The sequence below is a fragment of the Elephas maximus genome, chromosome 20 (genome assembly GCF_024166365.1).
Source record: "Elephas maximus indicus isolate mEleMax1 chromosome 20, mEleMax1 primary haplotype, whole genome shotgun sequence".
Taxonomy (NCBI): domain Eukaryota; kingdom Metazoa; phylum Chordata; class Mammalia; order Proboscidea; family Elephantidae; genus Elephas; species Elephas maximus.
In genome coordinates, this window is record NC_064838.1 from 56467228 (window position 1) to 56493248 (window position 26021).

The 26021-nt window shown below is 43.9% G+C and overlaps 1 protein-coding gene across 1 annotated transcript; it reads right to left on the reverse strand.

Moving 5' to 3' along the window:
• Positions 1-248: 248 nt before the first annotated feature.
• On the reverse strand, positions 249-21789 carry WDR82 (WD repeat domain 82). Its single transcript, XM_049862306.1, has 9 exons — positions 21567-21789; positions 16979-17076; positions 14279-14345; positions 6313-6412; positions 5667-5783; positions 5270-5425; positions 4760-4829; positions 4060-4202; positions 249-3083 (listed from the first exon to the last, which is right to left on the reverse strand). Exons 1-9 carry the CDS (start codon positions 21725-21727, stop codon positions 3054-3056), a joined length of 942 nt encoding a protein of 313 aa, XP_049718263.1. The 5' UTR covers positions 21728-21789; the 3' UTR covers positions 249-3053.
• Between the last annotated feature and the right edge of the window lie 4232 nt (positions 21790-26021).

Here is a 26021-nt window from a genome sequence, read left to right on the forward strand (position 1 = left end):
AGACCCAAGCCGTGTTCTGAGGGCTGGGTCTAGGGGCTCCCTCCTCCAGCCCACAGACCGTAGTCACCAGGGAACAGGCAGAGGAAGCTCAACAATCCACCTACATGGCATTATAGTGAGCCCCAGTACAAGCCAAGATGACTAACAGGAGACCACGCACCCCTCCCTCGAACTCTGGGAAGCAGGTTAACAGTGCTACAGAAACTCAGTGGAAACAGCTGCAGCCATAACATTCTGTTCAAGAGTGGTAACATGGAAAAAAATGTTTATATGTTAAGTACAAAAAGGACATAAAACTGTATATACAGTAGAATAACCACTATGTAAACACACCAAAAGACTATGCACAGAAAAGTCTAAAGGAACATTTGACACCGAAAGATTAACAGTGGTAGTAGCATTTGGGTGACAAACTGATTCTTTTAAAAATTCCCGAATTATTAATAAGCATTGTGATTACAACAGGGAATAATTGTTAAAAATACCCCTCTGGCTGGTGGTTGAGCAGCACAGCGTAGCTGTCGCATACCAGCAGGTGGCTTTGGCCTGACTCTAGAGAGGGCTGCAAGCCGGCCCCTAACAGAGGAGAGCTCAACTGCTCCTGACCCCGAGGACAGCACCCAGGCCGGCCCCGCCCCCTGCCGCCGGGGCCACAGCTCCTTCCCTCTGCCCCATCCCCATCATTCCTCCTCCCTTCCCAACTCAGGAGCCAGCTCTGCAGCCACAGGGCCCGGCCTAGAAAGAGAGGCCCTGCCGTGCAATGGCATGTTTTCAAAAGATGGTGTCTCAGCTTTCTGCACACAGGAACTCAAGTACAAAACACTTTCCTGCTGCTGAGCGAGTCAAGCTTGGTGGTTGCTCAGGTGGCAGATATGTTAATTATGCAGTCTTTCTTCTTAACCCACAGTTCTAAGCACTCACTTGAATAGTTACTCCTAACACAAATATTCTACCCTGGAAGGCTGCAAGTAGGCACAAACAGCTCAGATCAGGCGGTTTTCTCAAAGCCCCACCTCTACGCAGTGGGTGGCACCTCAGCAGCTGCAGACTTCAAGCTGCGTTTGGGGAAGGCATCCGTCCTTTGACTTGAGGAACAAATCAGAAAGTAATTGTTAGCAATTCAGGGCCTATTCCTGCAGCTGAACAGAAGCAGGGATGGCTTGTTTATATAGCCTCGCAGCTATGTGTGCTTGGGCAAATGAGAACCTTGTTGAGCCTCAGTTTTTAGAACTGCAGGAACTAGGTGCGTGGCCTGCTCAAACGTTTGTTTGTTTGGGAACTACGCAAATTAACATGCCACTCGCCCTGCTCCAAGATCGCCATGCAGGGGAGGGAAAGGCCAAGAGCCAGCTGCTCCAAGACAGCCATGCAGGGGAAGGAAAGGCCAGGAGTCCACCTTGGCTGATCTCAACCTGTGTCTGGCCAGTGCCCCTCCCTCTCCAAAGAGAAGGCAAGGAAAAGAAGCAAGCAGACATACCAGAAAAAGAGAGTGACCTGTAATTGGCAAAGGAGCCTCAGACAAACTGAAAATGCTCTGGTTCCAGCATCCTGTTCCCAAATGCTGCAAGCCAGACACAACAAAAGGCATGCAAGAGTGACTGTCACGTATATACAGGTGCAGACAGGGCATCACTGGGCAAAAGGGGGCTAATACTGCAGGGAGGGCCCCAAAGTGCCGTTGGAGAAATACAAGGGAGTCAACCCAAGACCCTCACACTTAACTGCCATGGAAACAGCAAACACTTGAAGCTTTGCTTCGTTTAGCCTCCTGAAGGAAAAAAGGTAATAGGGAAGACTCACTAATACTCGTGGCAAACACTATTAGCAAGGATACAGTCTTTCTCCCGGGCTGAACTCTGAGAAACTGCAGATGATTATACGGAAACCAGGTTTCTTAACATCCTTAAACTATATATAGATATATATAGTTTATATATATGCACACATGTACGCACCCACACACGTATTTAAATGAAGGTGCACACACTGTGCTAAAATACAACCAGAAATCAAAGGTCATATATAAAAGGCTAAATAGAACATATAACACAGGCCTAGAACCAGCTCTTGGCTGGGGAGCTGGGGAAAAGGGGTGGTACCACCTGGAGACTATGTACACAATCTGTGGCAGGCAGGGACGCATCAGTGTAAACAGCTCAGACTCACTCCACAATACTGGCCCACAGGAACATGTGATGTATCTAATGTGCAAAAAGAGGCTCCCGCCTTGCTTTGTACACAACCAGGCTCCGCAGGAACCTAGGAGGCCCGCAGGTTTGTCTTGATGACGGGACTGCGCCAAGCTGCTGCTAACCTCTCAGCCCTGGGAACTTACCTGTTACCCCTTTCAGGCTCTTGGGCCTTTTACCATCCGATACCCAGGGCCAAAAAAAAAAAAATTGTTTTTTCTTTTACCCAGGGCCATGAGGCGCACCCAGACCACTCGCCCTCACAAGAGTAACTGCACAGCCTCCTAGCAAGCAAGGTCTTTTTGTATCTGTCCCTTTCTCTGACTCCAAGATATATGAAGGCTTATTTCTGTAAATAGTTGGCACCTAAGAAACACCGTTGTGGAATGATGCCACGACACAGCGAGACCAGTAACAAGACATGCAGGGCAAGCAAGGGCAAGGGGCTGAGCTGCCCCGGCATCTCAAAGCCAGAACTGCAGCTTCCCATGCATTACAGGGTAGAGAAGGGATGTGCCGAATGAACAACTTCACTGGCTCCTCAGCGGCAAATACATTCAGAATTGAAGGCGTCTTGAGGGCCCCACTAAACCCTAATCATGAGTCTGGTCACTCCTCTGGAGGAACTGGTGCAGTGACAGCTGGAAAACCAGAGTCCCGATTGAGCTGCGGTTCCGAGAGTCCTGCTGAAGAAGCAGGGCACAGGAGTTTTTTTGCTTGAGTAGATGTACGGCAGTACATCCACGGGAAGGCCATGTGAAGGATGCTCTCCAGCCCAGTCAAATGATCCAATCCCGGTATGATCTCAGTCCCCTCTGAGTTTTTTCCTGCTGGCCCCTCACAAACAGCTGAGTAGCATCAGGGTCAGTCATCAATGGTAGGCAACCAGAAGGCCTGGAAGGAGAACACAAGTCAACTTAAAAAACCTGCGGCTCTCTCCTCACTGCGGAGGGTTTTTCATACTCTGCCCACAGCATCAAGGGCCTCAGCCCCAGTGGTGGGGGAATTATGGCTGCAGCCCTCCCTTCCGCCCAACCAACTCTGGCAATCTTTGAAGACTGAAACACTCCTCTCTCTACGTGAAGGCAAGCCGGTTCTGATCCCTCCAACACACATCCGCCTTCTACCACAGTAGTCCTAGTGGTGAGGAAAAATAGGAATGTGGCCAGGAGGGGTAGGCTTGGGCAACTTGGCCTCACTGCTAATCCACCAGGTGGCCTTCCTGAGCTGTAGCAGTTTCCAGATGGTGGACGGGAGGGTTCTGCTGTGTTTCTTCTCACACTGGTTAAAAAAGGGGGGGCTGGGCAATGTACTCTGGGTGGGATGGTAGTAAACTGCCCCATCCCTAAATTCCCAGGAGATCCCAAGAGGAAACTGGAGGCTGAACTCACTGATCCTTTGTTCTGTTAGTGTTGTCTAGGAAGTGACAGAGGCCTGGAGGAAACTCTAAGTGGTGAGTTACAATTAACTGTAAGAATTTCTGAGGAATCCAGCATAAACTGAAAGAACTGGAAAACTGAAAAGTTGCGGCCACAAATGGCTAGTTCAGAGTATTTTTAAGGAGCAAAAAAAAAAAAAGGTCAAGTGTGGTCCTAAGTAGTCTGGGCCTAAAACCAGGGGCCACAGTGAAAACTGGCCTATCTCCTAGGAGCTCAGAGGTGATCCTCGCTCATGGGAAGAAGAGTAGACGTGAACGACCAGCCCAACCAGAGATCAGACAACAGGAGGTGAAAACAGGGAGGCCAAGAGCTGAGAAACACGGACCTGGGTGCTTGGAATGTATCTAATGTTTAGAACACAGCTTTCTGTTAGGGGATCCGCCAACCAACTGCAAAGTGCCCCGAGGTGGACACCCCCGTTAGTCACATACCATGTTGGAACACGCGCTGGCAAAGGTCATGAACTTGGGGTTGAACTGCAAACAGGTGATGGGGCCTGTATGTTTTCCATCCAGCACAGCTACTTTGATGCCACTCTCTCCATTCCAGACGTGGATCTTGCCATCCTCTGAACCTAAAGAGAATGACCAAGAAAAATGTGTCTGCTCAAGACACCATACAGACAACTGAGAACCAGACACGGATTGAGGTCTAGAGAAGGCTGAGCCCTTAGCAGAAATTGAGAGGGGGAAGAGGCAATGAAGGAAGTATACTTCAGGAATTCTTTTTGACCCCAGCTATTTGTTCTCAGGCAAGTCACTTCTCTCAGTTTTCTCATCTGAAAAAGGGACTGACTACCATTTGCTCTACCAACACGCAGTCATTAAAACAATTTGAATGCAGGGTTATTCCAGAAGTTAGCATTACCAGTAAGGTAGCACTTGTAGAGTTTAACCTAATGGTGATCCAGAGAAGAACAATATTAATGCCATTCCCAGCAGAGAATACACAAGTCAGTACAGTTTATACACTATACTTTTGGTATAATGTGAAACATAGGAATCTGAGAATATATACCAAGCGGATAATTTAACAAATAATATAAGAGTTAATCATCACAAAAATAATTTAAATAAACAAAGGCACAGTACTAGAGAAATACCAAGGCCAAGGGGGATAAAGGAACCTCACCAATCATAATAAACTGGGAGTCTGGAGTAAATGAGGCCTCCAGTGTGACAGCTTTGCTGTTGGCATAACCCTAAAACAAAGCAGAGCAATTACAGGGCCATTAACAAAACAACTGCCTACAAACACCGACCCAGCACATGCAGCACCTTCCTTTTCACGAAACCCACCCCTGCTCACATACAGCACCACCAAGGTTCCAAATGGGGCCACCGCCCTTTAAAATCACCCCCTCCTCCCAGCCCCCTATTAGGAGGGGGCAAGAGAATGGTTTACAGTCAGGAATTATTTTTTATTTTATATCTAAATACCAAACCTGCATCACTGGGTGAAAAGTGGATGTGTTCCACTGCCTCAGAATCCAAGGGAAATGAGCTCACGTGGAGAAAGAGAATGCAAGCTCATGCCCTGATCAGTCAAGGGTAACTGCTGGTCTCCACAAACCAGCTTAGACAATTCTAGCCCAGGAGGTATGAGCACGGAAACAACCATACTCAAAGGCTGCCAGCTCACCCCAAATGTGTGCATCACCACTCCCTTGAACGCATCAATGAGACGAATGAAGCTGCCATTGGTGGAGATAAGGATGAGTTTGCCATCATTGCTGAACTTCAGTCCTGTCCACTCACAAGTTCGATCATACTGCATCTTAAAGGTTGCAAATGGTCCCTGAAAGAAACAAAAATAGCATTCCCAGGCCCAAGGCACATTAATAATTCCTTCTGCAGGAGCCAACTCCCATCCTGTCCCTCTAGACTCCTTTTTGACTAGGGAAAACAGAGACAGAAGCCCGGCTCTGCCCCTCTCTCACACCACCACATACCTTCTCTACTGTGAGAAGGCTCTTAAACATCCATCTCACCCTTAAACGCTTCCGTGTCAAGGTTGCTCAAAAGGTTCAGAGATTTACCTTGTCAAAAGAACGAAGATCATAAAGTTTGACCATTTCAGAATTGACACCTGCAGCAAAAATTAAGCCTTCTGGATCAAAAGAACAAACCGGCTTGCCCTGTAAATGCATGAGGCCCTGGGGGGGGGGGGGAGACAAAAAGTTAATGAATCCAGGACTCTAACACTGTCTAATTTACTTTTACCAATGAAATCTAAAAAAGGGAGAGGAATAGCGACCAGCCTACCTACAGAAGGGAAAACGCAAAGATAAAACTAACCAAAATAAGGCTTTTTAAAAATAAGGCCCACACTCAAAAAAAAAAAAAAGGATCCCCATTCTGTACAACTGATTTCAGACCAACCGAAGCTGCATAATATAGACAGTAAGTTCAAATAAAAATAAACCCCCAGAGGCTAAAAGCTATAGTTCAAAAGGTCTGGAAAAACCATTTTAAGGCAGTAAGCCACAGAGCATAACAAAATCTGCACTAGGCTGGGGTATCTGCTTACCAGCTACTACCAGGAAAACAATTTTCTCCGAAATTTAAGAAGACTCTGGGATCCCAGAATGGAACTACTGCTTCCTGCTTGCCCCCCAGGAGCAGAGGCGATGACAGTGCCTTCCACAGAAAATGCTCAGAAAGTTTAACTGTGAGTAGCATTACCTGGCAGTTAGGAGACCGAAGGTCCCAGAGTCGAATGGTCTTATCAAGGGACCCAGAAATGAAAGTGTCATCCACAGGTGACATGGACAAGGCCACCACCCTGCAATGCATCAAGATAGATAAGAGTTGAAGCAAAATGTTAGCAAAAAATGAATGTGAACTCTAAACCACTCTGCATACCTGTACATACCCTATCTCCCAAAACTGCCATTTTAAGAAACAAACTAAAACACACATATATAAGCATATCAAAGACAAGTATAATGAAAAAAGCAACTTAAAGCTACAGCAAAAAATGTATGATTCCAATACAGACCAAAACCACGATGACATACCACTCCAGACCCACTAGAGTAACTACAATCAAAAAGACAGTAACAAGTGTTGGTGAGCACGTGGAGAAATTAGAACCCTCATACAATGCTGGTGGGAAAACAAAACTGTGCAGCCACTTTGAAAACGGGTTTTGGAGTCCCTCAAAAACAGTTACCACAGGACCCATCAATTCCACTCCTAGGTATATATCCAAGGGAACTAAAAACATATGTTGTTGTCACATGCTGCTGAGTCAGTTCCAAATCATAGCAACCCTATGTACAATAGAATAAAACACTGCCTGGTCCTGTGCCATCCTCACAATCATTGTTATGTTTGAGCCCATCGTTGCGGCCTGTGTCAATCCATTTCATTTGAGGGCCTTCTTCTTTTTTCGCTGACCCTCTACTTTACCAAACAGGATGTCCTTTTCCAGGGACTGGTCCCTCCTGATAACATGTCCAAAGTATGTGAGACGAAGTCTTGCCATCTTTGCTTTTAAGGAGCATTCTGGCTGTACTCCTCACACAAACTTGTACACAAATGTTCACAGAACCATTACTTGTAATAGCCAAAAAGTGGAAACCACCCAAATGTCCCTGAACTGATGGATGGATAAAACAAAATGTGGTATATTAATACAATGGACTATTACTTGGAAATAAAAAGGAATGAAATACTGATTCATGCCACAGCGTAGATGAACCTTATAAAACACTATGCTAAGTTAAAGAAGCCAGACACAAAAGGTGACACATTGCCTGATTTCATTTATATGAAATGCCCAGAACAGGGAAATCTATAGAGAAAAACTATTGCTAAGGGCTTGGGGACAAGTGAGATGGAGAAAGTTTACACAGCAAGTTAGGTTTCCATCCGACAATTGCTATACAAATTGTTCAGTGACATTAGTTACATTTATCATAATGTGTCAACATTCTCTTTGTGTTCTGTTTGTTCCCTTTTCAGTACTCTAGTTCTTACGTTCTCATCTTTGCTTTTGAGAAACTGTTGACCTTTTGGTCTCATAATGATTTTTAAGTAGAGCACCGATCTTGCGGGTAATATGATCTTGCAGGTAATACCCTTTATTTTGTGTACCACTCTGCTGTTTTGCTAAAAGGTGACCTCATGGGAAAGGCTCAGTTCTAGGTCTCAAGAGTGTCTCAGAGTGATGCTCTCAGGGAGTCCTCTGTTCTCTACTGTTCCAGTTTGTCTGGCTTTTTTTTAAAATAAGAATTTGAGTTCTGCTCTATATTTTTCTCTCATTCTGTTCGGGACCAAGTATTGTGACCCTCGTCAGAACAGTCAGTGGTGGTAGCCGGGCTTGTTTCTTCTCCACGCCTTTGGTCTTGTTACTCTTTTGCTCCTGGTGGGTAGAGACCCACTCAAACTTGTTGCCGTTGAGCCGATTCTGACTCATAGCGACCCTACAGTTGTGTCTTAAACAGCTGCTCAAAAGGTTTTAAGACCCCAGATGCTACTCACTTCCCTAGGATGCAGACCATGATTTTTGTCAACTTTGTTATATCAACTGACCAAGCTGTCCCATGAGACTATGCCTTCACACCCAGAAAACCAATCTCAGAAGGTGTCTGATTATGTCTGAGGAGTATCTGTGTCTTCAATGAATATATGTGCCTGCACCCATGTATTTGTTTTTACACATACCTATAGATACTTCTGGAGCCCTGGTGCCAAAATGGTTAGGAGTTTGGCTGCTAAACAAAAGGTCAGCAGTTTGAATCTGATCCTTGGAAACCCTATGGGGCAGCTCTACTCACTCCTATATGGTCACGATGAGTTGGAATCAACTTGAAGTCAACAAGTCTGGTGTTTGTTTTTTTTTTTTGGTATAGATACTTCTATCTGCTCTCATCTATGTACACACCTGTACCTGCCCATATACCAATTTGCCTATACCCATCCACATGTGCTCACTTCGGTCGTGCTATGCTGACTACATCTATATTCGGTGCCACTTTTCCCATCACCAAAAAAAAAACTAGTCTCTACAGTATAAACCGTACTTTCCCCACCCTCCACCCCCTCTCCCTGGTAATCACGAATGAACATTGTGGTCTCCCTGTATTTATCCATTCCTATCTTCTTATAAAAGAGGAATCATACAATCTTACCCTTATATGCTTGACTTATTTCATTTGGCATTATGTCCTCCAGGTCTATGCATGTTATATGTTTTGCAGCCTCATCATTGTTCTTTATAGTTGCATAGTATTCCAATGTACGTATGTACCATAATTTGCTTATCCATTCATCTGTTGATGGGCCTTTCAGTTGTTTCCATTTATATGCTATTGTCAATTTGCTATTGTGAACATAGGTGTGCATATGTATGTTCATGTCATTATCTTTAGATCTCTAGGGTATATACTTAGGAATGGGATTGTTGGATCATTGGGTAGTTCTATTTCTAGTTTTTCTGAGAAAGAGCCACACCATTTTCCACAGTGGCTGTACCATTTTCCAGTCCCACCCGCAATGGATAAGGGTTCCAATCTCTCCACATCCTTGCCAACATTTGTTGTTACCTGTTGTTTTAATCAGTGCCATTTTAGCGAGGATGAGATGGTATCTCACTGTAGTTTTGATTTGCATCTCTCTCTAATGGCCTTGGTGGCATAGTGGTTAAGAGTTCAGGCTGATAACCAAAAGGTCAGCAGCTGGAATCCACCAGGCACTCCTTGGAAACCCTATGTGGCAGTTCTACCTTGTCCTACAGGGTCACTATGAGTTGGAATCGACTAGATGGCAATGGGTAATGGTTAATGATCGTGAACACCTTTTCGTACGTTGGCTGCTTGGATATCCTCTTTGGTGAAGGTTCCGTTCATGTCTTTTGCCCATTTTGTGATTGAGTTGTCTTTCTGTTGCTGAGTTGTTGCAGTTTTCTACAGATTTCAGAGATTACATCTACAGGGTTTCTTTCTGGTTGATGAAAGTGTTCTGGACAGGGATGTGGTTGCTCAACTCTAAATATACTAAAAATCACTGAATTGTACACTTTAAGAGTGAACTTATGGTATGTGAATTATATCTCAATCAAACAAAAAAGTATTATTCCTTAACTAGAAGTCTGTGGACTATACCAATGTTCTCAAGCTTGAGCGACATCAGCATCACCTCGAGGGTGGGTTAGAACAGGCTGCCAGGCTTCCAAACAAGGAACTGGGTCCCATGAGGTGTTTGGTTTGTACATAAGCAGTCTCAGCCACTGTGATCTTTTAAATTATCTTTGTGAGATGAATTTGACAACAGCAACTAGAAATGTTGGATGAGACGCTTAGGGAGCAGTGACTTTAAAATAATAGTTGTAGGATAATGTGGAAAAGGATAGCAATGATGGTAGAACAAAATGAATAATCTAACCGATGTCACTGAACTGTACACACAGAAATTGTTGGAATGGTTTATCTTTGGCTCTGTGTACTTTCACCTAAATTAAAAACAAAAAAAAAAACAGAACAGATTGCTGGAATCTATTCCCGGAGCTTCTAATCCAGTATGTCCAGGGTGGAATCTGAGAATCTGCATTTCTAACAAGTTTCCAGGTGATAGTGATACTGCTGGTCCAGGCACCACACTCAGGAGAGCCATAAACCAAAGCCAAACCTGCTGCCATTGAGTCCATTCTAACTCACAGCGGCCCTATAGGACAGAGTGGAACTGCGCCATAGGGCTTCCAAGGAGTGGCTTGTGGGTTCAAACTGCTGACCTTCTGGTTGGCAGCTAAACGCTTAACCACTGCACCACTAGGGCCCCCAGGGAACAGAGGCCTATGCTAATAGCAACTATATTTCTGATATGGGCCCCCTTTAGTGGTTATACCACCAGGAGTCATTTGCTTAAAAACATTTCTTCCAATATGCAGTTGATGGATCACTTTTGTGTGGTATTTCTCATCATGGTCTTGTAACTTGGGTGGGTCTGTGCAAGTAAGGTAACTGTAGCCCACCAAAGGGGATTGGTTAGTTTTGCCATCCTGCTAAGCTTAAAATGAGCCATCCCAAGAGGTGGGAAGGAGAGGATCTCACCATCACTAAGGAGGAAGAACCAAGAGTACAGTGGGCCCTTTGGACCCAGGACCCCTGCGCTGAGAAGCTCCTGGAACCAGGAGACAGAAAGATAGAGAGAGCTGTGACACTGAAGACGGTGAGAAGCAGCAGTAGAGAAACAGCAGCAGGAGACTGGCAGGAGCCGGCACGGTGGGATTCCCCGCTCGGCGAGAAAGCTGAGCGCCTTTGGGCAGGAGACTTGTTGGGAGAGTAGGGTGCCTCTGGGCACTTGGTGGAGCTAGGTTTGCAGACCTATGGAGCTAGAGCTGAGCGCCTTCAGGCCAAGGCTTTCTGGCAGAGTGGGGTGACTTTGGGCACTTCTGACAGAGCTAAAAGAGCTTTGTAACTCTTGCCCAAGCAGGGCAGAGGGGGAGGGTCAGAGAGGAGTGCCTGGGGACACAGCTGAGAAGAGACTGTCCTGGTGGAAGAACTGTATCCTGAGCATTCCTGATCCTGAAATGTAAACTGTTGCTTCCCTAATAAACCCCACAATCGTTGAGTATCATTTCTAAGTTCTGTGTGACCGCCGCAATGAATTACTGAACCCAGCAGAGAAATAGAGAATGCCATGGGAGGGATGGTTGTTGACAGAATTGGTAAAGATGGTGGAAAGAGGGGGCATGTCTGACCTCTGTCTCATGGTAATCAGCCTTAGGATGTTGATCTTGATTCTCCTTCCCCCTTGTTAAGTTAGGGGAGGTCAGACACCTCCCCCCACTCCATTTTTACACAATATAACTAAACTAACATTTGTACTAGCTTCTCAACTTAAAAATTTAAAAGATACTATTAAAAGTTAAAATTCCCAAACCCAAAACCCACTGCCGTGGAGTTAATTCCGACTCATAGCTACCCTATAGGACAGAGCAGAACTGCCCCATGGAGTTTCCAAGGAGCACCTGGAGGATTCAAACTGCCGACCTCTCAGCCAGCCCCTGCAGCACTTGACCACTACGCCACCAGGGTTTCCTGGGAATGCTTAGGTGGTAATAAAACAAAGTGAGCAGAATGCATATCGATGTGTGACTTTGTACCGTGGCATTCAGCGCAAAAGCTCAGAGAAAGTATCTGGTACAAGGCTTAGAAGTGCGGGTAACACGAGGAGGAGCAAGATCCCAACCCTAAGGAAACTTAACTGTCTAGTCCAGACAATGCCAAAAGAAAGGGTCAGGAAAGGCTTTCTGGAAGAAGCAGCATTTGAGGTGGACAGGGTTTCAATGGGAGACACCTTTCTGGAAGGTAACAGACAAGAAGGCATAAGGCCCATGTTCAGGAAGCAGCCCTGAGTTTACCTCATCTGGAGTGGTAGGAGATAATGCTGGGAAATGAGTCAGAAGCAGAGTGAGCAGAGCTTGACTGCAAGGGGAAGAAACAGACAGATCTGGAGAACCACTGAGGTTTCCTGAACAAGGCTGTAACGTGGTCAGAGCTGTACTACAGAATGCTTTAGCAGGATAATGAGGTAGGAGAGATCGATCAGGATTTGACAAAAATCCACCTGACAGCGCATGAGCTAGGGCAAAAGCAGAGGAGAGTCAGGCGGGAAGTGACACTCGAGGCTAAACCTAGGCAGAATCCATAGGGTTTGGCAACTTAATGGACGTGAATACAGGAAAAGGGAGTGAACAGACAACAGAGACTTCGAGTCGGGGAAAGTGGAAGGCATGGAGATGAAGAAACTTAAGGCAGACAGGGAGATGCTGGGCCAAGGAATATAACAATGAGGAGAGGACTGGAGTGCCGGACCTGTCAGGTGGGGGCACAGAAAACACATCTGGGTAGATGTGTATAAAGAGTAAATATGTATAACACCTGCGGGTGGAAGGTGAATCTGGAATTCAGGACAAATGTGGGCTAAAAATACTGATTTGGGAAGCCATCTGAGCAGAGGTCAATGACATTAAGATGGAGATATTTGAGAAAATGCTGAGAGGGGAAAAAACCAGGACAGACCCTTTGTTTATAAAGAGGGGCCATGAAAGGCAAGAACAGAACTAAGATGGGAAAAGTCAGCAAAGGAAAATAAGTTTTATTGAAAGGTCAAGCCTCAAAAAAAAAAAAAAAAAGCCTGGGACAGTGGATTCTAACTGAGGGCAAGGAAAGGAAAGGGAAAGGACTTCAGGGAGGGGGGAGGATGATTCTGAAATTAGATTGTGATTTAAACAGCGACTTGAGTATGAAGAGGTAGAGATGGGGGTGTGCAGATTATTCTCTCAAGTTTGACAGTGAAGAGGAAAGGATAATAGGGTCAAGAAATAGATTTAAGATAAGGAAGACCAGGTCCGTTTGTAGGCAACAAGGAAAAGGCCAGTTAAGGAAATGGGGGCAAACAGAAAGAGGGAGTTAAGCTTTGTCAAGGACGATACGCTACTTTCTCAAGGAAAGGGTGCCAAGAGAGGAATTTAGGGGAAAGGGATTAAGTTGAAAAAAACTTTAGATGGCCTTAATTTTTTCAAAAAAGGAGAGACCAAGTCATCTACTAAAAAACAGGAGGTCAAGAGCTTAGATAACTGAAAAGATTTGGGAGAATTTCAAAGAACTGTAATTAACCCTTAATTGCAGATGGTACATTTGTTAACTTTAACTTCACTACCCACTCACTGCCTTTGAGTTGATTCTGACTCATAGCAATCCTATAGGACAGAGTAGAAATCCCCATAGGGTTTCCAAGGCTATAAATCTTTAGGGAAGCAGACTGCCACTTCTTTTTCCCACAGAGAGGCTGGTGGGTTCAAATCACCAACGTTTTGGTTAGAAGCCGAGCACTTTAACCAAAACCAGCAAAAAATTTGCTTATCACAAGCCATCCTTTGTCTGGAAATACACAGTAATCAACGGCTGCAACCTCCTGTCTTCGGCAACACGGGAAGGCCCTGCTCAACCAGTAGTGCAGCCTACAACATGGGGCTCCAGCCATTACCTGTCAGGTTCTATACCACTCACTCCAAGCTGTAATGAGTTACTATATACTTGTGAGTGAAAGCAGGAGCAAATCCCCCAGGTAATTAAAATGTTATCCAAGGGGAAAATGTGTTCAACATTCAACCAAAACTTGAGGAATCAGAGGAAAAACCTGAGGGGAGAGGGTGGAGGACCGAGAGAACCTGTACTACAACACAGACTAGAGAAACAAGCTTCTTGTCTTCTGCATCCTCACTAAGGTCTTCAAGTGGGACATTTTTATGTAGGGCAGGGGCCTGTGAAACAGGAGCCACCTTTACCGGAAGGCCCCAAACAAGCAAACAGTCCTTTCACTAAGAAACATCTGAGGCTTGGGATAATTTTTACACTAAATGTAATTTTTACTTCATAGGTTTTCACTGCATATCTTTAGCCCACATTTTTCCTAATTATGTTTTAAGTGAGATTTTGGTTTATCTATGAACCCCTACCTCAGCCTTCTGATCTCAGTTCATCAGGAGTTGGCTGTTTTGGGAGATTTAACAAGACTAAGAAGAAAGCTAAAGAGCAGTGAGGAACTCTTCAGTTCACTAGTAAAATCTCTCCATTTTTCTATTCCCTAGGTAGCCTCAGGGACAGAGGAACTACCTACTTTTACAACACCTGGGTCTTACCTTTTGCTATGTCCAGGAAAGTATCTGATGTATTTGTTGTCATGCAAAGACAGGTAACGAATAGTATCTGTAAGAAGACAAATAAGGAATGATGATCTCATGCTATTCTAAAAGGAATTTGCTTTCCATTTTCATCTCAAAAAGACAAGGTCAAGAACTGACTGTTTTTCATAACCCAAGCAAGGTGTGATAAATAACGGCCAATAATTCCTCTCCAGCGGCAGAGATGACAGTAGGCGTGTACAGATTTCACAGAACTCAAAAACAGATTTTAAGTTGACAGTATGTAGAGCTATGTTTAAAATCACCGTTCTACTACCAATCTTTGGCTTCTGTATAATTACAATACAACTTGCCCTGCAAATACATCCCGATCGAAAATAAAATAATCAGTTGTTTTAGGCATTGGTCTAGTGTGCCCACAGAACGGCAAACCTTAAAAGAAAATATTTGGCTGCTGAGGAAACAGGCTCAAAGAGGTGAGCAGCCATGCTAAACTGAAGGTCAGGCTAGACACTGACAATAGATTTTGTTCCAGGGTTCAACAACATGTGGACCCCAGCCTGGCCTTATCTGAATGTTCAACTGCATAAACAACTTATATTGAAACTGAACAAAATGGAAAGAGAAGTAGTCTCTTAACTACTTCTTTTCTAATTAGCCAACTAAGCACTAGTCTCATGTACATCAGGTAAGAATACATCTGAGTTTTAAAAAAAAAGGTGGTCAAAAGGAGAAGTGAGGAGCTTTAGGTTAAAAAGATCTTAAGACATTTTAAAATCAAAGTCACAAAATATATACCAAGTCATAGGAGTGAGATTTTGACAGTATCAAGTATCAAAGGAATAATCACAGAGATTTATGCTTAGTAAAATCAGACACTCCTGAAAACCAAATGATTCTGAGATAGAAAACAAACAAAAATAGGCAATGATGGTAGGGGAACGAAGTGCCAAAAAGACCAGAACTGGAAAGGAGGAAAGTACTTGGGCCTTAAAAGGTCTAGGAATAAGGAACAATTGTTGAGAAGGAGATTAACAGGAAATGATGCCAAAATGCTGAGAGGAAAGCACAGGGAGAACATTCTTGAGGCAAACAGAATCCAGGAATAGAGAGGGTGAAAGCACCAAGCCATCTCAGTAGTTCACAGGGGTGTTTTCTGATAAGAGGGCATTTAATCTAGAAGGGGAAAAAGGGCACTCTGTGGGTTCTATACCTGAATTCTACATGGTTTGCCTTTAAAATGTCTTCAAACTTATCAAACGACAACTACAAAGTATTCTTGGTTGTTCTATTTCTAGGAGCTACTCACCTGCCCTAAGAAGAAAAGACTTCCTCCCCATTACCTGATTTCCCAGAGGTGAGCAAGGTGCCGCCATCCTCTCCGCCCCGCTTGGTAGCTGGCGCACTGTTCCTGGCAAGGCAGTGGCCTGTACAGTTATCTCCTGTACCGGGTGGTATCATAGACCCTCAAACTGTACAAACTACTACCTCAGCCTGGAATCAGGCAAAAGGGAACGGAGCGCTGGAGGAACTCTTCAGGATGCACTCGAGACAGGAAAGGCAACATCCTCACAGCAGAGGCCTGGCAGCAAAGCTGCAAGTGCTATGCATTTGCCTCATCTTGCACCACATATGGAGAATTCTCCTTTAATCACCCAGAAAGACAGCCCCACAGAAGAAATAAACCAGTTTTATATTCTTTTGTCCAAAAACATCAATTGTACTGCTTACTTAGAAAACCACTTCTGGAACAGAGGCATGAAAAGTAGAAATGATACACTTACTAAAATCAATTACAAGCAGAAAAGTCTCGTTTAAAAAAAAAAAAAGACTTCTGCACATCTGTTCTAGATAGGCACAGTCAAAATAGCAGTCTAAGCAATCCTTGTTGAATGACATTAGAAAAATCTTTCTACAAAAAGTGAAATAGTCGATAAACCAGCAAGATAAAGAACAAAACCCATTCACCTGAAGAGTTTTAACATGAAAATAAGTGTTACAACTCGATATCCAAGACAATCTGTCAGCTGAGAATGACTTATACCACGAGAAATGCAGGTAAAAATAGAGACCATTTATTAAACAAAGCAATTCACAAATTTAACTTCTAAAAATAACTCTTTACTCTTCAAAGATAGTAGCTTTATTTAACAGCAAAGAGGGATAAAATTCAGACCAAAAAATGTTCCTGGAATCGAAGATGACTAAGGTCAGTACGCTGTCTTCTATAACACTGAACGTAAAAGGTGGGCGTTCGCCAAAAGCTCTTCTAAGTTTCCTTAAGCCGCCAGAGTTCAAGCATTTGTGAAAAGACTTCTCAAACCTATGTATTTTGAAAATGAAGGTACTGTTGTTTACCACCTGCTACATCAAGTGTTCTTTCCTTTTATTTGTTCTAAAAGTATTCTTTTAAGTTTCAAGAAGTACAAACCATAAATGCAATCCATTGTTTCCTTTTTCCACTCCTCACTCTCAAACTGGAGAAATTCCACACCCAGTTCCAAGTCCTTCAAAAGGGCTAGTGATGGTGCTTGCTTCCAGCATTTTTTCAGTCATAACAAGGTTAATTAGCATTGCTAACATCAGAGGAAAATATTTAAACTAAAGAACTATAACCAGAGCAGAAGCAGTCACAAAGATTCCATGAATAATTTAGAAGAAATCATGACCATACTTCCTAAAAAAAGGCTTGCTTACCGTCTATTTTGTTAGAGCTGTAAACAACTGTGTTTGCCGCATGTGTGTATCTGATGAGGTCCACACCATATTTCTTACTGTACAGGGTTCTCTTTGGTCTGAAGAATAAATGCACAGAGAAAGAAAACCATCAAAATCCTCCATCACTGAAATTTGGGACCTCTATATTAAAAAAAAAAAAAAATTTTTTTTATATAAACAGATAAAACTCTGGTGGCGTAGTAAAGAGCCTACAACTGCTAACGAAAAGGCTGGCAGTTCAAATTCACCAGGCGCTCCTTGGAAACTCTATGGGGCAGTTCTACTCTGTCCTATGACTCAACAGCAATGGGTTTGTTTGTATATAAAGAGAAACACTTGGTCATGTGGTGAGGGTGAAGATTCTTTGGTAAGCTCCAACACGGGAAAGGAACAATTTCTTCCAACAAAAGAGAGAAACAAATTAATCAAGTGCAGGAGCTGTGTGGAAACTCTGGTGACGTAGTGGTTAAGTGCTACGTCTGTTAACCAAGAGGTCGGCAGTTTGAATCTGCCCGGCACTCCTTGGAAACTCTATTGGGCAGTTCTACTCTGTCTTATACGGTTGCTATGAGTTGGAATCGGCTCGACAGCAGTGGGTTTGGTTTTGGGTTTTAGGAGCTGTCTAAGAAGACTTTCGCCTCTGACCTCCCAATACTGAGGTTAGGAAGTGGAAGTTAGTCTGGGGCCTCAGTTCAGTCTTTACTACCATGTTCAAAAGTAAGCTTTGAGTTAAGAGAAAAGTACATCTATGTGGGAGGAAGGGCACACGAAACGACATAGGTCAAAACTGAACAACGAGCGATATGGAAATGCCAAATCAAAGAGGTCATGCTTTTCTCAAGCCATAGACTTAGCAGCTTTCTTCAAGAAGGCAGTGATTTATGACAACTGAAACCAGATGCAAAACTGCTTGCTTTTCCTAATATAACCTGCTCTTGCCGAAGATCTCCTCCTCCCTATCCTGCAAGTCCAAAGCACTTGATGAGCCTCTTAGAAGAGACAATCTCTTCCCTAGCACAACGAGTCAAGGGTTCTTTTCTTTTTACATTAGTGTAAAATCACACATTTCCAAGCTTAGAGCTTCTCAATTCATTTGCTGACGTTCCTTGAATGTCTTCCTCTACAGAACCTTGAAGATCAGCCGAAAGTGATCTTAGCAAAATCTTTAACCAAAAACTTTCTCACACTGCTTAAGTTAGACAAAACTTTTTGTTATTCCCCAAATACCTATGTAAAACTAGATTCCAATGCTAGAACAACTCTTCCATAGGCACCAAATGAGAAAACAGGAAAGTTTTTAACGTAGTATTCTACAGACAGGTCCTGTGAGGATTTCCTAAGTCCCGAATCAATGTTTACCAAGAGTTCCAACTTAGGAAAAAGAAAGAAGTCCACCACTTAATGTAAAATCCTCTTGGAACCTAGATGCTAAACAATCAGACAACTCAGGTAACCTTAAGAAGTCAATCATTCCCATTTTCAATTTTTGTCAATACTAGTGAGGCCAACATAAAAGCCTATTTCCAAATAAAACCCCTCACTCCTAATACAATGGATTTCCCACATTTTCACCTTTACTGAGATCCTCACCCTCAAAAACATTGGTTCAAAGGCTATCTTGTTAAGTCCATCATCTGTTGTTCTGCCGTGGCGTTACCAGGAGGTAACCAGTGAGTGTGAGAGTGTGTGTCTGCTTCTACCTGTGGACCCAGAAGACTATCCTCGAATTTCAGCAGATTACAACATGAGGACAGAGCCTCAAGAACCAATGTTAAAGGAGTGGTGTGAGAAAAACTTTCCCTTCCACCTAGATATAGCCTACTTGTCTCAAATTTATCAATAACACCAACCGAAGACTTGTTCCCAATAACAGAAATCTATTATTTCTTTCATTTCATATTTGAAAGCAAGACCCTAACGTACATTGCATCCATTTCAGGGGTCCTTTACGAAGTTCATGCACAACATTCTTTCACAAGCTTTTTGCTAAGCTCCTTGCCTCACACTATGGTTCTGGAAATCAGGTGTGAACAAAGAAAATAATATTAAAGCCTTCCCTTTGAATAGTTCGCATCAACTACCACAAACAGTATCTTTTATATTCTCTGCAATTGAAAAACCACTCATTGGATGATCTCCATTATAAACAAAGATTAAATAAACAGTAAATTGAAAAATACTAAGCATAAAGAATCTCGTTTCTTAAGCTTCCAAATTCTAAAACTAGTATCATTTAATAAAGACACTGTACCCTCCAAGGAAACATTACTTTTCTTCCAATGTTGGTTTGATGTACACTAGTGGCAAAAGTTTTCTTCACATTACCAGTTAGAAACAGACTCCTGGAGGTTAAAGAGACCTTGGAGGTAACGGTCGTCCAATACCCAGAGAAGTGGTTTGACCGGTATCACATAGATGGTTACAAGGACAAACCCAGGTATCCTAAACACCAAGCTGCTCATCTCACCACATGTCACAATAAAACAAGGTCGAAGAAAATTTAAAAGAGCATGCCCTATAGTACTGTATCAATATTAAATTTCCTAATTTGGGTAACTGTGCTCTGGTTATGTAAGAGAATGTCTTTGTGCTTAGGAAACCCATGCTGAATTGCTTAGGGATAAAGGGACTTGATACCTCCAACCGACTCTTTAATAGTTAAGGGGGGAAAAATATGCATACATATAAATATTTACAAAGAATGACGAAACAAACGGGACAAAATAAAACCAGTTGGTGAAGCTTATGGGAGTTCTTTGAAACACTGTTATACCTTTCCTATAAATTTGTAATTATGTAAAAATGCTACATGGGTGAATTAACTGCACTGTAGCATAAAACTGACATTTTACTTCTGACAGGATTTCATGTCACTATCATCTCTTCCAACAATTCAAAATTATACTACATTTGGAGAGAAACTATGAAGACATTGCTATCTTCGTTATCTCTGAATAAGGATATAATCCTCTGGTTTCAGATGCCAGGGAAAGGTTCTAATTTGTGCGCAAACATTTAACACTTCAAGCAAGCCAGTTCAAATTACTTCTAGCTCCAGGACCCTAGAACCTCACCTCCACCCCAGCTTTAAACGTTATTCCCTCTACTAAGTTGATTCAAGTGGCCAGACCCGGACAGGAATCCAGCCACTAAATAAATAACATGGATTCAAATAACTCAGTCTCAGTCCAGCTAACAATTCCCTCTTGCCCAGGACCACCACTGCAGGCTACTAATCTTCTATACACAGCAAGCAGATAGAGTCAATTACATAACACTTTCTCATACGCCTCTGTGCAGAAAAAATTAGGGAAAACATAGCTCAGATCAAAATAGCATCACTTTAGATAACCAAATTCACAAATAAAAAGTTTCAAAAGAAAGTTTACAAACACCAGTTTAAGCAAACAAAAAAGGCAAAAGAAACACCTGGAGAATTAGAGAAAATAAGTAACAAAATAAAATCTGACAAAACCAGTAGCCAGCGATTAAACCAAACATCTAAAAGCCTGTTGGAGAGGGTAACTGAAGGGAAATCAAATTCAGTTTAAACCAATTTCTGCTCCAAAGGAGCTCACAACTTAGCAGGCACTTGGAGAAAACAAATCCACAGGGATGAGGCGAGGCTACAAGGGGCCCCAGGAAAGTGCTGTACTCGTAGATTTTGCAGAGATGCAGGTGGGGAGGGGGGGGGGGGCCTCCAGAGGACTTGAGGCAACAGAAAAGTTTCACGCTCAGACTTGGAATTTTGACAATTCCATGTGGACCATAAAGTGTAATTAAGAAAAAAAAGTAGAAGAGGAAACACGAAATTGTTCCACGATGCTTTCTTTGTTCTAAGGGAGGCTCACATTCAGGTTGGGACGGGACAGCCAACTTCGTTGGAGTCTGGCAAAAGAGAGATGATAGGAGAGGAAGGCGAAGTTTCAGACGGTGGAGCACGCTCACGCCAAGTGTGGGCACCAGGTCTGGGCAGGAACAGAGTGGGCTGGAACAGAAGGAAAGCACAGGGGCCGAAGGGGCACTACAAATAAAACCCTGACAGCTCAGAACTGCCACCACGCGACCTCAGGGCAGAAAGGCCGCGGGAAGCTGAGGGGCAGGCACGGACGGGCGGAGTGCCAGGGCTGAATCGAGGTCACCGAGGAGAGGGCAGAGAGAGAGATGACGCTGGTCAGTGAAGCAGGAGAGCAACCCCTTCGGTTCGCTGTCGGGACCAGAACCGACCGGCACCTCTGACAGAGCCTGAAGAGCGGAAAAGGCAACCTGCGGGGCCGGGGTGGGCGGATGGGGCATTTAAAGGTCAAGGTCAAGGTGGGGTTTGGCAAGAGATGCAGAAGCGCTCTCTGCGGAGCCCGAAGACGTAAAATAATGTTGATGCTGACTATGATGATGATAACGGGAAAGAACGGTCTCCTGGCCGACGGCGGGGTGGAGGTGGCCCTGGCCGGAGCCAGCCCTGGCAGGAGCCAGCGCAAAATCGGCCGGGGGCCAGGGGCGGGCGCGGAGCGAGTTCCGGGCCACGGGAGGGACTCAGAGCCGGGCCCAGGGCCGCTGCCGCACTCACTTGCCCTCCTGGCAGTCATAGAGCACGATGGAGTCGTCGTCGCTGCTCGAGATGACCGTCTCGCCGTTGGGGCTGAAGTCGAAGCAGTTAATCTTGTCCGAGTTCTCGCGGAACACCTTGGCGACGCGGAAGCTCCGCAGCACGCTGTCGGTCAGCTTCATGGCGGCGGCTGCTGGCGGCGGCGGCGGCGCAGGGCCGGGGCGGGGCCCGGCGGCAAGCGGGCGGGCGGGCGGGCGGGCTGCCTCGGGGCGAACCCGGGCGGGGCGGACGCCGCGCTTACGGCGAGCGGGAGGGCGGCCGACAGTCGAGCCGCCGCCTCTTCCTGCTCGTACAACAGCCTCCTGCCTGGACTGCGAGGTCTCACCGACCTTTCCTTCTCACAGTCGCCTCAGAGCCTACCGGCGCGGCGCCTCCTCATTGTGTCGGCCATCTTGGGGCGACAAGCTGAAGCCGAGGGCGAGGAGCCTCTGCCGAGGCGCACGCCGGGAAAGGGGGCGGGGCGAGAACGGGGAGGGGGCGGGGCGGTGACGTCAGCGCGGCCTCCGGGAGCCGAGTGGCGGGCAGATCTGGGGCCGCTCTGCGCGGCTGTTGCACAGTGGGCTGCGGGGTTCGAGGGCCGTGACATTTCCGCGGTGTGCCCGACGGCAGTAGATGCCCGGGAAGCACCCCCTGCAGGCGCCCCGGTTGCAGACCGCGTGGGAGCCGGGGCACTGCTCCGGACTGTGAAGGTGGGGCTAGCTCCTGGAGGTCTGTTCTGGGGGTGAATCATGTGAACCGTTTGCGGGTGGGCTTCACCGCTCGTCCACGACAACGCCAGCATAGAGAGTTTCAACTTATTTGTTTTAATGATGTATAAGATGTTGTTGTTGCTAGGTGCCATTGAGTCGGTTCCCACGCATAGCTACTCTGTATACAAACAAAACGAAACACTGCCAGGTTCTGCGCCTGCTCACAATCCTCACAATGCTTGCTGTGATTGAACCCATTGTTGCAGCCACGGTGTCGGTCCGTCTTGTTGAGGGTCTTCGTCTTTTTTTTTCCCAAGGATGATGTCTTTCTCCAGGGACTGATCCCTCCTGATAACATGTCCAAAGTACACTAGACAAATATGGCCATCCTCCCTTCCCAAAGAGCATTCTGGCTGTATTTCTCCCCAGATAGATTTGTTCATTCTTCTGGCAGTCCGTGGTATAGTCAATATTCTTTGACAACACCATAATTCAAAGACATCAGTTCTGTCTTCTTTATTCATTGTCCAGCTTTCCCAGGCACATGAGGCAATTGAAAATACCGTGGCTTGGGTCAGGCCACCTTGGTCCTCAAGGTGACATCTTTGCTTTTAACACTTGAAAGAGGTCTTTTGCGTCAGATTTGCGCAATGCAGCATGTAGTCTGATTTCTTGACTGCTGCTTCCGTGGGCATTGATTGTGGATCCAAGTAAAGTATGATAATGAAATATGCAAAGACATGGAATTAGAAGACCATGCTTGGCATTTCTTAGTCTAAGAGAACTGAAGAAAAAATTCAAGCCTCGAGTTGCAATATTGAAGGATTCTATGGGCAAAATATTGAATGACCCAGGAGGCATCAAAAGAAGGTGGAAGGAATACCCAGCATCACTTTACCAAAAAGAACTGATCGGTACTCAACCATCTCAGGGGGTAGCATATGATCAAGAACCAATGGCACTGAAGGAAGAAGTCCAAGCTGCACTGAAGGCATTGGTGAAAAACAAGGCTCCAGGAATTGATATAATACCAACTGAGATGTTTCAACAAACAGATGCAACACTGGAAGCGCTCACTCATGTGTGCCAAGAAATTTGGAAAACAGCTACAACTGGAAGAGATCCATATTTGTGCCCGTTCCAAAGAAAGGTGATCCAACAGAATGCGGAAATTATCAAACAATGTCATTAATATCACACTCAAGTAAAATTTTGCTGAAGATAAGTCAAAAGCAGTTGTAGCAGTACCTCAACAGCGAACTGCCAGAAATTCAAGTAGCATTCAGAAGAGGATGTGGAATGAGGGATATTATTGCTGATGTCAGATGGATCCTGGCTGAAAGCAGAGAATACCAGAAAGATGTTTACTTGTGTTTTATTGATTATGCAAAGGCATTCGACTATGGATCGTAACAAATTATGTATAATATTGTAAAAGAGAGGAATTCCAAAACAACTGTGCTCCTGCAGAACCTGTACATACACCAAGAGGCGGTTTTTCAAACAGAGCAAGGGGATACTGAGTGGTTTAAAATCAGGAAAACTGTGTGTCAGAGTTGTATCTTTTCATCATACTTATTTGATCTGTATGCTGACAAATAATCTAAGAGGCTAGACTATATAAAGAAGAACATGGCATCAGGACTGGAGGAAGACTCATTAACAACCCGCAATATGCAGACGACACAATCTTACTTGCTGAAAGTGATGGGAACTTGAAGCACTTACTGATGAAGATCAAAGGCCACAGCCTTCAGTATGGATTACATCACAACATAAAGAAAACAAAAATCCCCAGAATTGGACTGATAAGCAACATCATGATAAACAGTGAAAAGACTGAAGTTGTCAAGGATTTCATTTTACTTGGATCCACAATAATATATGGTAGGCTGCACAAATTTAAGGGGATGAATTTTTTCATTTGGTTATACACCCTTGTGACCGCCACTCAGAAGCTTTTCTTTAAGCTTAAAAAAAACTTTTTTATTGAGGTATAACATAAAGCAAACTAATCTTAAATGTACAGCTCCATATATATATATATATATATATTTTTTTACCATACATTTTTTAAAAACGTAACAAACATCTTTAAATTTAAAACATATTTACAGGTCCAAAACTCATAGCATCAATTACAGAGAAAATTTTAAAGGAAAAATTATCTCCTCATGCAAAAAAATACAATTTAAAATTTTCCTGATTTTTCCGCTCCTTATTCATATATACACTTTACAGAAGCAAAAAAAAAAAAAAAAATTTTTTTCTTCTTTGGTATTGTATGTGAAACATTCTTCCTTGTTCCTAAACCAGATTGTTGCTGGTGTTTTTAACTGAGGTACGGTTTACCTACTGTAAAAATCACCCTTTTAAATGGGTAGTTTTATGAGTTTTTATACCCACATGCAGCCACCACACATTTCAAGATATAGAGCAGTTCCATTATCCACTTTGTAGACAACTGGATTGTTTTAACAGCTCTATTGTGTAAGGGATTGGAAAGTTGATTCTTAACAAAGGAGACCAGTATCTGATCACAAAATAGGAGCCGGGCTTACTGGCTTTAACTTTCTGTGTGAGGGGTTAAACTTGATGCAATGTATGTGGGTTCACAGATCTCTAACTTGTATGCAGCTCCTCAAGAGATTAATTGCCTGGGACCTCCAACAATGGGGATGAGTCCTATTTATTTTGTTTCACTAAATTGCAGTGGTTAAAGAAGAAAAGTGAAGAGGGAAGACTGTAAGTCATTTCAGTCACCTACATTAGGTGTTTTATTGACTATACAAAGGCATTCGACTGTGTGGATCATAACGAATTATGGATAACACTGTAAAGAATGGGAATTCCAGAATACTTAATTGTGCTCATGCGGAACCTGTACATAGACCAAGAGGCAGTCGTTTGTACAGAACAAGGGAATACTGCGTGGTTTAAAGTCAGGAAAGGTGTGTGTCAGGGTTGCATCCTTTCACAGTATGCTAAGCAGATAATCCAAGAAGCTGGACTATATGAAGAAGAACGTGGCATCAGGATAAGAGGAAGACTCATTAACTACTTGTGATATGCAGATGACACAACCTTGCTTGTTGAAAGTGAAGGGGACTTGAAGCACTTACTGATGAAAATCAAAGACCACAGCCTTCAGTATGGATTATAGCTCCACATAAAGAAAACAGAAATCCTCAGAACTGGACCAATAAGCAACATCATGATAAATGGAGAAAATATTGAAGTTGTCAAAGATTTCATTTTACTTGAATTCACAATCAATGTCCATGGAAGCAGCCGTCAAGAACTCAAAGGATGTATTGGATTGGGCAAATGTGCTGCAAAAAAAAAACCTCCTTAAAGTGTTAAAAAGCAAAGATGTCACTTTGAGGACTAAGGTGTGCCTAACCCAAGCCATGGTATTTTCAATCACGTCATATGCATACAATAGCTGGAAAATTAATAAACAAGACAGGAGAATTTATGCCCTTGAATTATGGTGTTGGCAAAGCATGTTGAATATACACGGACTGCCAGAAAAATGAACAAATCTGTCTTGGAAGTACAGCCAGAATGCTCCTTAGAAGTGAGGATGGCGAGACTTCCATCTCACGTCCTTTCAACATGTTATCAGGAAGGACCAGTTCCTGGAGAAGGACATTATCCTTGGTAAGGTAGAGGGTCAGCAAAAAGAGGAAGACCCTCAATGAGATGGATTGTCTGCAACAACGGG